Source organism: Diceros bicornis, chromosome 5 (assembly GCF_020826845.1).
Source record: "Diceros bicornis minor isolate mBicDic1 chromosome 5, mDicBic1.mat.cur, whole genome shotgun sequence".
In the NCBI taxonomy this organism is placed as follows: domain Eukaryota; kingdom Metazoa; phylum Chordata; class Mammalia; order Perissodactyla; family Rhinocerotidae; genus Diceros; species Diceros bicornis.
This window is the reverse complement of record NC_080744.1, coordinates 41,663,397-41,677,503: the sequence shown is the minus strand read 5'-3', so window position 1 is coordinate 41,677,503 and position 14,107 is coordinate 41,663,397. Positions and strand designations below refer to the sequence as shown.

The 14,107-nt window shown below is 35.7% G+C and overlaps 1 protein-coding gene across 3 annotated transcripts in view; it reads right to left on the bottom strand.

Annotated features, from left to right (window-relative positions):
• Positions 1-14,107, bottom strand: part of CTDSPL2 (CTD small phosphatase like 2) — an 82,748-nt gene that overhangs the window by 48,036 nt on the left and 20,605 nt on the right. For all 3 annotated transcript variants that reach the window (XM_058541470.1, XM_058541469.1, XM_058541468.1), the window contains exon 2: positions 5,170-5,379. In XM_058541470.1, coding sequence (XP_058397453.1) covers positions 5,170-5,355 — 186 coding nt within the window. In that variant the 5' untranslated portion in view covers positions 5,356-5,379. The remainder of the gene's footprint in view (positions 1-5,169; positions 5,380-14,107) is intronic.

Below are 14,107 nucleotides of genomic sequence, written 5' to 3'. Positions count from 1 at the left end.
TGGTAAATTATTTCATTAATCTAGTTGTTAAAGAACACATCTAGAGAGACTTGCTTACATGAACAAGTGGGATTTAACTTTGGCAGGAAGGAAGCTTGGCAATACAAAGGTTAAAGAGTTAGAACAAAGTTTTCATCTAATCACATTTTTCAAACTAAGGGGCACAACCCATCAGCGGATCACAAAATCAATTTAAAGTATTAAGATCATCTGTAAAAGGAGAATAAGAAACAAGAGAATAGAAAAATCAGAGCACATCAAATATACTAAGGGTGAGCTTTGCTTCATATGTATGAATATAGTATAAGCTGTATTTCTTTCTATCTTTCATAGTTAAAAGATCTAAAAACACTGATTTAATAAAACAGATAAGGATTTCACTATTAGAATTATAACCATATCAAAATTGATGACCCTTAACTATGACAGAATAACAGTATTTAGGTAAGAACAGAGGAAAAGATCATTTTGTTACGGTAAAACTCTAGAAACCACCTATTTAGAAAGGTGTACAGAGATTCCTGGTATAAAGCAAATATATTTTAGTTGTGAGGCCTTCACTTCAAATGTACATCAGAAATCTCATCATGCTAAAAGCAGAAAGGCTGCATGTGAACAATTCCTGAGTGTTCTTGCTGACAATTTCCTAATTCTGAAATCAGAGAAGTCGTAAGTCTTTGAATCATAAAATATGGATTTGAAAGAGACCAGAGATTTAATTTACCCTGTATGGGCTAAACTGGGTCCCCCAAAATTTGTATGTTGAAGCCCTAACCCCCAGAATCTCAGAATGTACTATATTTGGAGATAGGGCCTTTAAAGAGGTAATTAAGTTACAATAGGGTCATTAGGGTAAGCCCTAATCCCAATATGAGTAGTGTCCTTACAAGAAGAAGAGGTTATGACAGACAACACACAGAACAAGGGGCAACCATGTGAGGACACAGCAACAAGGCAGCCATCTGTAACTCAAGGAGAGAGGCCTCAGAAGAAACCAACCTGCCAACACCTTGATCTTGGACTTCTAGCTTCCAGAACTACGAGAAAATGAATTTCTGTTGTTTAAGCCACCCAGTCTGTGATATTCTGTTATAGCAGACAAAGCAAACTAATACACACCCTTATATTCATAAATGAACAACCTCTGTTTAGATTACCTAAATACTCTTGTGGCTAATTTATGCAAAGTTAAACAGATTAAAACTTGTCAGCAATATAAAAATTGGGCAGTGATAGTAAAATGGCAAGAAACACCAGTAGCCATTGGTTCTAGAAATCATAATAGTAAGAGAAGAGTAAAAAAGCAGGCTGATATGAGGAGAACAAGTTTCAAAAATCCAGACTCATGAGACAGGCATGAAAGCAATGTCAGATACCTTAGAAGGGACCATAGCTCAAAAGAGAAAGAAGCCTTGACTATAAAGTTCAATTCTAGCCACATAACTTCAAAAGTTCAAAAGAAGAGAAAAAGGAAAGGCACCAAAGAAACCAATGTGGCAGCACAGGGAGTTGTCTAATTAACTTGGTTTTGAATAGGACACTTGTAGAAATAAGAAAAGTAGTCTATCATCCAGTCAGAAAGACTAAAGACACAGGACAATATATACATAAAAAATACTAGGGGGAAAAAGCTTCCTATAGTAAGAATAAGCTTCAAGCTTTGAGCTGATGATAGAATATAAATAAATAACAGGGTAGGTAGCACAGGAAGACTCAACTTTCATTTACTTTCATCAAGAATAATTTCCAATCCTTACACAAGATAGATGATACTATAAAGACAATATCCAGCTACTCTGAGACAGAATGGTATAGGAGAAAGAGCACAGGTATCAGAGTCAAATGTACTTGGGTTTATTTTTTTTTATTTATTTTTTTTGTGTGTGAGGAAGATCAGTCCTGTGCTAACATCTGCCAATCCTCCTCTGTTTTTTGCTGAGGAAGACTGCCCCTGGGCTAACATCCGTGCCCATCTTCCTCCACTTTATATGGGATGCCGCCACAGCATGGCTTGCCAAGCAGGTGCGTCGGTGCGCGCCCGGGATCCAAACCGGTGAACCCTGGGCCGCCGCAGTGCAGTGCATGCACTTAACTGCTTGCGCCACCGGGCAGGCCCCTCTACCTGGGTTTAAATCCCAGCATTGTCGCTTATTGGAGACGAAGTAGTGCATAGTAGTTAATTAAGAGTGTAAGCTCTGAAATCAGGCTTTCTGGATTTCAATTTCAGTGTTGCTACTTAAAGCTAAGTAAATCTGCACAAGTTATTTAACCTCCCTGTGCCTCCGTTTCCTCGTCTGTAATACAGAGAGAAGAGCACCTACTTCATACGGTTTGTAAGGCTTAAAGAAGTTCTTACACTTAAAGCACTGAGAACACTGCATGGCACGTAGTAACTGCTCAATAACTGTTAGTAACTGTTGTTGTATTTGTTCTTTATTGGGCAAGCTATTTCTTATAATTATTGTTGCTGCTATTATTGACATTGTGCAAGTTACCTAAATTCACTAAGCTTCAGTTTTCTCTTCTGTAAAATATCAAAAGATGGTTATAAGGATTAAGGAGACACTGGGTATAAAGCACCTAATAGATACTCAATAAACATTAAGTGCCATCCCCTACCCAAATTTTGAAAAAGACAATGATGTTGTATTTAAGATACTGAACATAAGCAAGCATTGTACAGATATTCAGTAAAATTTTAGAATATATTATCAAGAAAATGGCTTAATGACAAATGTAGATAAGAAAGAAATAACAATTAGAAGCCAGAATAAGCTCATTAGGAATTGGGGCCGGCCCCGTGGCACAGTGGTTAAGTTCTGCGCGCTCCGCTCTGGTGGCCCCGGTTCACAGGTTAGGATCTCAGGCAAGGACCTACTCTACTCATCAGCCATGCTGTCGAGGCATCCCACATACAAAATAGAGGAAGACTGGCATGATGTTAGCTCAGGGCTAATCTTCCTCAGCAAAAAAATAAATAAATAAAAATTTTTTTTTAAAAAAGGAAGAATAAATGACAAGCTAACCTTTTAATTTACTTCTAACATAGGAGTAGTAGACTAGGAAAAGAAACAGTGTACGTTGATTTCAGTGAGGCATTCAAATAAATATTAATCTTCATAATAATCTTATAGAATACAATAAAGAAATCTGGGATGAATAACAGTACAATTAAATGAATTTGTGGCTGCAGGAAAAATTTTGCCCCAAAATATTAATTAATGAGTAAGACATTAGTCTGCAAACAGCTTTCTAGTGGCCCTAACCTATTTAACATCTTGGAGTAAGTAAGAATTAATGAAAAATCCTAGATTTTGGTTTTAAAAAAGAAAGAACGAGGGGCCACCCCGGTGGCGTAGCAATTAAGTGCACACGCTCTGCTGTGGTGGCCTGGGGTTTGCAGGTTCGGATCCCAGGTATGTAACGACTCACTGCTTGTCGAGCCATGCTGTGGCAGCGTCCCATATAAAGTAGATAAAGATGGGCACAGACGTTAGCCCAGGGCCAATCTTCCTCAGCAAAAAAAAAGAGGAGGATTGGCAACTGATGTTAGCTCAGGGCTAATCTTCCTCACAAAGAAAGACAGAAAAAGAAAGAAATTTGACAGCAATTTGTATAGAAAAACCCTGAGGGTTTCAGTTGACATGGGCAAAAATTTGCTGACCAACAAACATGGATCTAATACTAAAGGAGAAAACAAAAGCATATGATATGATATACAATATAATGCCACATTAATAGAAAAATGTCCAGATCAAAGGAAGCAAATACGAACAGACGTCAGAAGACACAGGAAAAACCTATCTTCACTTCTGGTTGTTACCTTTCATGAACAACAGAAAAGGGTGACCAAGACAGTGATCTGTATCATATACTGTCGTATAATGAAAACTAGAAATATTTAGCCTTGATAGTGATTGAGGGTTTGCACTTGCATATGCAAAAAAAAAGAGAGAGAGAGAAAGTAAAGGGTTGATATATTTTCCTTAAGATGACAAAGAACTTGACAACATTTAGAGTTTTTCAGAGAATGAACTAACACATAGTAATGCTATCATCAACAGAGGCTGAAGACAACCCATCAGAAATTTAGAGATTCAGGAAATCATGTTTTTGGAAGGAATCTGATCTTTGTTATACAATAACACTAGAATACTTCTAGGTTTATATAAATTAACTCAAACTTCTTAAAAATTCTAATTATTTAAAATTAACAACAGAAATTTTACTTATATTATTAGAAAAACAAAAAATAAAACCACCAAAATAAAAACTCTACAAACAGAATACTTCTAAATCTTGGCCAACGGTTCACAATAACTAGGCTTTCTTAGTCCTATGATGACAAAATCTACCACAATGAACGGGTCACCACAGTCATTTATTTTTCTACTTATCAAAGTGAGAAACTTACATAATGAAAAATTTCTCATATATATTATAATCCCAAGAAGGAACACTAGTATTAGTGTTAGTTAATTAGTAAACAGTGATAACAAAATCTACATACAATGAATAACACTAACCATTTATAGAGTATATTAAAATTTCCCAAACTGCTTTTCCAGCTGTTTGCCATCTAATCTGAAAACAACTCTGAGGTAGACAAAGCAGTTGGGATCAGTCCCATTTTACTTCCTGAGGCTCAGAGGGGTAAACAACTTTCCTCAGGTCACTCAACTTGGTCCAGAGTATGAATCTGGAGCATACAACTCCTGGTCAGTGTCCATTACTTTTTTAATAATTTGTTTTCTCTTTAATCAAGTAATATATTTTCATTGTACTAATGTTAGAATTCAGATAGATAAATCATCTCCCTCATTAGACAATGTATTATTAACAAGAAACCTTAACTTTTCTTTGAAATGAAAAAAAAAGAAGTAAAATAACAACTCAAGTAAAAGAATAAGGAGAAATTTCTTTTACTTCCCATAATACTATGCTGAAAAAAACAGAAGGCTAAGTGGGTATCAGTTAAGCAGAATAAATAATGTTTTCTTGAACGGCCATTAAATATTTTTCAAGTTAATTCTCTTAAAATAACATCAAAATGTAGACATTCCCTTAAAGTGGGCTCTGGCAGTATTAGACTTCTCATCTTTATACGCTTAAAGAAAACAACCTAAACATCACTTTTAATGATATAAGTACGAGGAGTAAAACCATTACCTTGGGTGTGCTTCCTTTAATGAATTTTTTAATTGACGACAACAAGCCGGTTTCATTCTTCGGTGGTTTTTCTCCTCCTGAAGGCAGGCTATCATCAACCTCTGAATATTTCCTCTTTGCTCTGGCAGTGCGCTGTGTTTGGATTTGATTTGATTGCTGAGAAGCCTTCCGTGTTCTCAGCCTCATCTTTTATGGATGCCACATGTAAAACTATAAGAGAAAAATAACAAACATTATTAATTAAACCTAGTGTACCCATATGTACCCAGCTTATATAATAAAAATCTCTTCGTTAAAAAAAAGTCCAGGTCTCCAGGAGACCGAAATAAGAAACTAACATTTTAAGTGAAAGACATTGTGCTTTGAACTTTATATACATTATCCCAAGTAACCTTCCCAACAACTTCTGAAATATTATATCCTATGATCTAATAAAGTTTGGAATAATACCAAAGAGTATCCATTCTCTTTCCACAGAACTATGCTGCCTCCACCCATGCCAGCGTTATCACTTATTTACTCATGCATTCAACAAATATTTATTGAATAATAAATATTTACCACTTACCACATTTGAAGCACTGGGCTAGGTGAGCACCTAGCAAACAGTAAACAAGATAGGGAAGGTTTTTGCCCTCTGGAGCTCACAACATAGTGGAAAGAACCCTCAGTCAATGAATGAATGAATTCCATGAGCATGATTCTAATAATCAACAATCATACAAGTGTAACAAGAGCGGTTGGATCATTTTGTGGGATTCAATCTTACCACACATAATGATACTTTAAAAACTGAATTCACACCAGAAAGAAAATATGAGGCAATCTACTTTAACTCTCTCATTTTATGGATGAGAAAATTAATGGCTGGTAAAACTGTCCTAAGACTTAGAAGTAGTTAAGAACACACCATGAATGAGAATCTGTGAAACTGAATACAAAAACTACTAAACTAAGAATTCTGAGAGACATGAATTCTAATCCTACTTCAATCATAGCTAAGCTACAGTCACTTAAGTGTGTTTTTTCATCTGTAAAAGAATACATTCATCTTACCACCTGGAAACTCAAAATAAAAAAGTTAATTATAAGAGGCTATACAATGTAGAGGATAGCAAAGCTACTCACAACAGTGAATGCATTCACAGAAAAGTCTAAACCCATTTAAGCACTCTAAACTTCTAAAGGTGTAGAAATTCCTGGCAAAGGATAAGGTCTTCACTAACCAATTCAGAAGCTTAAGTTGTGTCTTTACTAATTCAACATAACAGTCATAAAAAACACTACAAACCTTTTTTGTTAAATATGGAAACTATATAGACAATCTACTTCAACAAAAAAACCCCAAACTCAAAGGAGTCACCAGAGGAGTCCCAAAATACCTTTTGAAATAACTATTTTGTTTTCCCATCACCAATGGTGCTCAGTGTTAAGTTGCCATCCCCAAATAAAATAAATATTGCCTTTTCTCCTAGAGTCAATGTTACATCTAAATCTAAACCTAAAGAGATTTATCATTCAGGGCATGTATTCTTTACTTAATAATCCTATTTACAGGATTTTGTCTAATTTTTCATAAATTTTGTCTTAATTCCTTTGTTCTTCAGCACAGCACTCCTTAGAAAAAGAAAATTCCCACATAGCAAATGCATGGGGGGATTTTTGAAACAGAAAGTTATTTTTAATCAATTTCTGTAAATTTTTTTTAAAAAGTCTTTTCAATACTACCTAAGAATGAACCTATCTTAAACCCTGAATTATTAAATGGAAATTATAAAATGTTATGAAATAACATAGTGCCATAAAGTAAAAATAAGTCTTAAAAGTCTCAAGACTTACAGGTAGTCCAGTCTTATGAGGTTCAGCTCATTGAAATTTAAATACTAACTGCTCATCTGCTACCAGAATGGTAATAAAAGGATGAAAACAATAATCTCAGCCCATGAGAATCGAAAAGTCTAGCAGGTAAGTATACACACTTTTCATAGTGTATATATAAAATGCTAGATCACTCTGCAAGAGGAGAGTGAAGAAGATTCTGGGAAAGCTTAGGAGAAACGTCCTCTGAACTCAAAAATAACCAGTGAGGAGTCACTGGAAAAAGAGACAAAAGTATTTAAAGAACAAAGCTGAAATGTAGATGGTTTCTGTCCACTCCAATGGTGAGTTGTAAAAGATGTACTTAATAGGTCTAAAGGGCTAGAGCAGTCAAGGCCTCATAAAATTTCAAAATCGACCGTTCATATAATAGATGAAGAAAATACATACTTTTCCATCTTACATGGAATGCTCTCCAGGATTGACCATATGCTGAGCCATAAAACAAATCTCAATAAATTTCAAGACTAAAATCTTACAAAGTATGTTCTCTGACCACAATTATAAATCAAAAAAAAAAAAAAAAAACTTAAAAAGCACCAAATAATCAGAAATTTAAAAATATATTTATAAATAAATCATGAATCAAAAAAGAAATCACAAGGGAAATATGAAATATTCTGAAGTGAAAAATAACAAAAACAGGGCACATCAAAATTTCTGGGATGTAAATAAGCAGTGCTTACAGGGAACAACAGGGTCCCAAAATATATCAAGTAAAAACTGTCAAACCAAAGTGAAAAACAGGCAATTCAACAATAATTGTTGGAGACTTCAATATCCCACTTTCATTAATGGATAGAACTAGACAAAAGACCAACAAGGAAACAGAAGACATAACAATTCTCTAGACGTAAGAGACATCTATAGAACACTCCACCTAACGGCAGAATATATATTTTTCTCAACTTACACATGGAACATTCCCCAAGACAGACTACATGTTAGGACACAAAACAAGTCTCAATAAATTTATAAGGACTGAAATCATACAAGTATATGGTCTCCAACCACAATGGAATGAAATTAGAAATCATAGGAAGGAAATTGGAGAAATTAACAAATATGCAGAAATTAAACAACAAACTCCTAAATAACCACTGTGTCAAAGAAGAAATCACAAGGGGAATCAGAAAATACTTCAAGACGAATGAAAACAAAAACATAACATACCAACACGTATGGGATGCCCTGAAAGCAGTGCTCAGAGGGCAATTTACAGCTGTAAATGCTTATATTAAAAAAAGACTTCAAATCAGTAACAAAATATTCCACCCTAAGAAACTAGAAAGAGAAAAGCAAATTAAATCTAAAGCAAGCAGAAGGAAGGAAATAATAAAGAATAGAGCAGAAATAAATCAAATAGATAATTAAAAAACCAAAAGACAGAAAAGTCACTGACGTCAAAAGTTGGTTCTTTGAAAAAATAAACAAAATTGACAAACCTTTGGTTAGACTAGCCAAGAAAAAAAATGAGAGAGGACTCAGCCTACCAAAATCAGGAATGAAAGAAGGGACATTAATACCAACCTCACAGAAATAAAAAGGATTACAAGGGAATACTATGAACAACTGTACACCAACAAATTAGATAACCTACATGGACTGGACAAATTTCTAGAAAAACAAAACTAAAACAGACTCCAGAAAAAAAACAGAAAATCTGAAAGACTCGTAACAAGTAAAGAGACTGACTTGGTAATAAAACTTCCCACAAAGAAAAGTCCAGGAGCAGATGGCTTCACTGGTGAATTTTACCAAATGATTAAGGAAGAATTAACATCAATCCTTCTCAAATTCATTCAAAAAATTGAAGAACATCTCCCAACTCAACCTACGAAGCCAGCATTACCCTGATACCAAAGTCAAAGACTCAACAAGAAAACTACAAGTCAATATCCCTTAGGAATATAGATGCAAATATCCTGAACAAAATAATAGCAAATTGAACCCAGCAGCTTAATAAAAGGATTATCCACCATGACCAAGTGGGATTTACCCCAGGGTGGTTTAACACATGAAAACCAATCAATACAATACACCATATTAAAAGAATAAAGGAAAAAATCCAAATGATCATCTCAATTGATGCAGAAAAAGCATTTCACCAAACCCAACACCCTTTCATAACAAAAACACTCAACAAACCAGCAATAGAAGGAAACTTCTTCAACCCGATAAAGGGCATCTACAAAAACCCCACAGCTCACATTATATACTTAACAGTGAAAAACAAACGATCTCCTCCTAAGATCAAGAATAAGACAAGGTTGTCCACTCTCACCACTTTTAGACAACATTTTACTGAAAGTTCTAGCCAGGCAATTAGGCAAGAAAAAGAAATAGAAGAAATCCATGTTAGAAAGGAAAAGTAAAACCATCTCTTTGCAGATGACATGATCTTGTATAAAGAATACCCATAAAAGCAAAAACTGAATAGACTTCTCACAAATAATAATGTCCAACTGAAATTCCACAACTTTATACACTATTATGACCTCAATAAAATTTTTAAAAAAAAATTCTGTTCACCCAAAGACACCAATAATAAAATCAAAAGGCAAGCAACAAACTAGGAGAATATTCACAAAACATCTATGCTGCAAAGTACTTTATATGCAGAATATATGAAGAGGTTCCAAAACACAATATAAGAAACAAACAAGCCAAGAGAAAAATGAGTAAAAGATTTGGGAAGACATTTCATAAAAGCTAGATGACTGGCCACAAGCATATGAAACGATACTTAATATTATCCATCGCCAAACGTTTAAGTTAAAATCACAGCACCATAGTAATCCACGTCTACTTGAATGGCAAACATTAAAAAGACAATAAATGGTAGCAAGGATGTGGAACAATGATAACTCTCATATTCTACTGGTAGGAGTATAACGTTTTTGGTAAAAGTTAAGCAATTTCTAATAAACGACACCTAGCCTTTTGATCCAAGAATTTCACTTCCAACTGTTTTTTTAAATTGGGTCATAATAGTTTATAAAATTGTGAAATTTCAGCTGAACATTATTATTTGTCAGTCATCATATATATGTGCCCTGTTACCCCTTATGCCCACCCCCCAACCCTCTTCCCCCCTGATAACCACTAATCTGTTCTTTGTCCATGTGTTTGTTTATCTTCCACATATGAGTGAAATCATGCAGTGTTTGTCTTTCTCTTTCTGGCTTATTTCGCTTAACATAATATCCTCAAGGTCTATACACGATATTGCAAATGGGACGATTTGATCTTTTTTACTGCTGAGTAGTATTACATTGTGTATATATACCACATCTTCTTTATCCATTCATCAGTCGACGAGCTCCTGGGTTGCTTCTACATCTTGGCTATTGTGAATAATGCTGCAATGAACATAGGGGTGCATAAGTCTCTTTGAATTGTTGATTTCAAGTTCTTTGGATAAATACCCAGTAGTGGGATAGCTGGGTCGTATGGCATTTCTATTTTTAATTTTTTGAGAAATCTCCATAGCGTTTTCCATAGTGGCTACACCAGTTTGCATTCCCACCAGCAGTATACAAGGGTTCCCTTTTTTCCACATCCTCTCCAACATTTGTTATTTTTTGTCTTGGTAATTACAGCCACTCTAACAGGTGTAAGGTGATAATCTCATCGTAGTTTTTTGTGTGTGTGTGTGAGAGGAAGATCAGCCCTAAGCTAACATCCATGCCAATCCTCCTCTTTTTGCTGAGGAAGACCGACCCTGAGCTAACATCTATTGCCAATCCTTCTCCTTTTTTTCCCTTTTACTCCCCAAAGCCCCAGTAGATAGTCGTATGTCATAGTTGCACATCCTTCTAGTTGCTGTACGTGGGACGCCGCCTCAGCATGGCCCGACAAGCAGTGCATCGGTGTGCGCCTGGGATCCAAACCCACAACACCACTAGTGGAGCGCACGCACTTAACCGCTAAGCCACGGGGCTGGCCCTCATTGTAGTTTTGATTTGCATTTCCCGAACGATTACTGATGGTGAACATCTTTTCATGTGCCTACTGGCCATCTATATATCTTCTTTGGGAAAATGTCTGTTCATATCCTCTGCCCATTTTTTGACTGGGTTGTTTGTTCTTTTGTTGTTGAGTTGTGTGAGTTCTTTATGTATTTTGAAGACTTACCCCTTGGAGGATACATGATTTGCAAATATTTCCTCCCAGTTGGTGGGCTGTCTGTTCGTTTTATTCCTGGTTTCCTTTCCCTTGCAGAAGCTCTTTAGTCTGATGAAGTCCCACTTGTTTATTTTTCCTTTTGTTTCCCTTGCCCGAGTAGACATGGTATTCGAAAAGATGTTTCTAAGGCTGATGTCAAAGAGTGTATTGCCTATATTTTCTTCCAGTTTTATGGTTTCATGTCTTATCTTCAAGTCTTTAATCCGTTTTGAGTTAATTTTTGTGTATGGTGAAAGATAATGGTCTACTTTCATTCTTTTGTATGTGGCTGTCCAGTTTTCCCAACACCATTTATTGAAGAGACTTTCCTTCCTCCCGTGTATGTTCTTGGCTCCTACGTCGAAGATTAGCTGTCCGTAGATGTTTGGTTTTATTTCTGGGCTTTCATTTCTCTTCCAATGATCTGTGTGTCTATTTTTGTACCAGTACCATGCTGTTTTGACTACTATAGCTTTGTAGTATATTTTGAAGTCAGGGATTGTGATGCCTCCAGCTTTGTTCTTTTTTCTCAGGATTGCTTTCCCTATTCAGAGGCTTTTCTTGTCCCACATGAATTTTAGGATTCTTTGTTCTACTTCCAAGAAGAATGTCATTGGGATTCTGATTGGGATTGCATTGAATCTGTAGATTGCTTTAGGTAGTATGGACATTTTAACTATGTTTATTCTTCCAACTCATGTGCATGGAATATCTTTCCATTTCTTTATGTCAACATCGATTCTTTCAATAATGTCTTATAGTTTTCATTGTATAGGTCTTTCACCTCCTTGGTTAAATTTATTCCTAGATATTTTATTATTTTTGTTGTGACTGTAAATGGGATTGTATTATTGAGTTCTCAGTTAGTTTGTTATTAGAGTATAGAAATGCAACTGAGTTCAATAAGCTGATTTTGTACTCTGCAACTTTGCCTTAGCTGTTGATTACTTCTAATAAGTTTTCCAATGGATTCTTCAGGGTTTTCTATATATAAAATTATGTTGTCTGCAAACAGCAAGAGTTTTACTTCTTCCTTGCCAATCTGGTACCTTTTATTTTTTTTCCTTGCCTAATTTCTCTGGCCAAAACCTCTAGTACTATGTTGAATAAGAGTGGCAAGAATGGGCACCCTTGTCTTGTTCCTGTTTTCAGAGGGATGGCTTTCAGTTTTTCCCCATTGACTATGATGTTAGCTGTGGGTTTGTCATATATGGCCTTTATTATGTTGAGGTACTTTCCTTCTATCCCCATTTTGTTGAGAGTTTTTATCATAAATGGATGTTGGATCCTGTCAAATGCTTTCTCTGCATCTTCTGAGATGATCATGTGGTTTTTATTCCTCTCGTTGTTAATGTGGTGTATCACACTGATTGATTTGCAAATTCTGAATCATCCCAGCGTCCCTGGTATAAATCCCACTTGATCACGGTGTATGATGCTTTTTTTTTTTTTTTTTTTTGAGAAAGATCAGCCCTGAGCTAACATCCGTGCTAATCCTCCTCTTTTTGCTGAGGAAGACCAGCTCTGAACTAACATCTATTGCCAGTCCTCCTCGTTTTTTTTCCCCCAAAGCCCCAGTAGATAGTTGTATGTCATAGCTGCACATTCTTCTAGTTGCTGTATGTGGGACGCGGCCTCAGCATGGCCAGATAAGCAGTGCGTCAGTGCGCGTCCGGGATCTGAACCCGGGCCGCCAGTAGCAGAGCATGCGCATTTAACCGCTACGCCACGGGGCCGGCCCTGATCCTTTTAATGTATCCCTGAATTAGGTTTGCCAATATTTTGTTGAGGATTTTTGCATCTATGTTCATCAGTGATATTGGCCTGTAATTTTCCTTCTTTGCGTTATCCTTGTCTGGCTTTGGGATAAGGGTGATGCTGGCCTCGTACAATGAGTTAGGAAGTATTCTGTCTTCTTCAATTTTTTGGAATAGTTTGAGCAAGATGGGTATTAAATCTTCTTTGAATGTTTGGTAAAATTCTCCAGAGAAGCCATCTGCTCCTGAACTTTTGTTTTTTTGGGAGGTTTTTCATTACTGTTTCAATCTCTTTACTTGTGATTGGTCTATTCAGATTCTCTATTTCTTCTTGATTCAGTTTTGGGAGGTTGTGTAGGACTCTAAGACCTTATCCATTTCTTCTAGGTAGTCCAATTTGTTGGCATATAGTTTTTCATAGTATTCTCTTATAATACTTTGTATTTCTGTGGTATCTGTTGTAATTTCTCCCTTTCATTTTTAATTTTATTTATTTGAGCTTTTTCTCTTTTTTCCTTAGTGAGTTTGAGTTTAGTTTCCACTTAGTTTCCTTAGTGGCTAAGGGTTTGTCAACTTTATCTTCTCAAAGAACCAGCTCTCAGTTTCAATGATCCTTTCTATTGTTTTTTTAGTCTCTATTTCATTTATTTCTGCTCTAATTTTTATTATTTCCCTCCTTCTGCTGACTTTGAGCTTTGTTTTTTCTCCTTTTTTTAGTTCTGTTAGGTGTAGTTTAAGATTATTTGAGATTTTTCTTGTTTGTTGAGTTGGGCATATATTGCTATAAATTTCCCTCTTAGAACTGCTTTTGCTGCATCCTATAGGAGTTGGAATATTGTATTTTCATTTTCCTTTGTCTCCAGCTATTTTTTGATTTCCCCTTTGATTTCTTCACTGATCCAGTAGTTGTTCAATAGCATGTTGTTTAGTCTCCACAGAGTTGTGACTTTCCTACCCTTTTTCTTGTAGTTGATTTCTAGCTTCATACCACTGTGGTCAGAAAAGATGCTTCATATGATTTCAATCTTAAATTTATTGAGGCTTGCCTTGTTTCCCAACATATGGTCTATCTTTGAGAATATTCCACATGCACTTGAGAAGAATGTGTATTCTGCTGGTTTTAGATGGAATGTTCT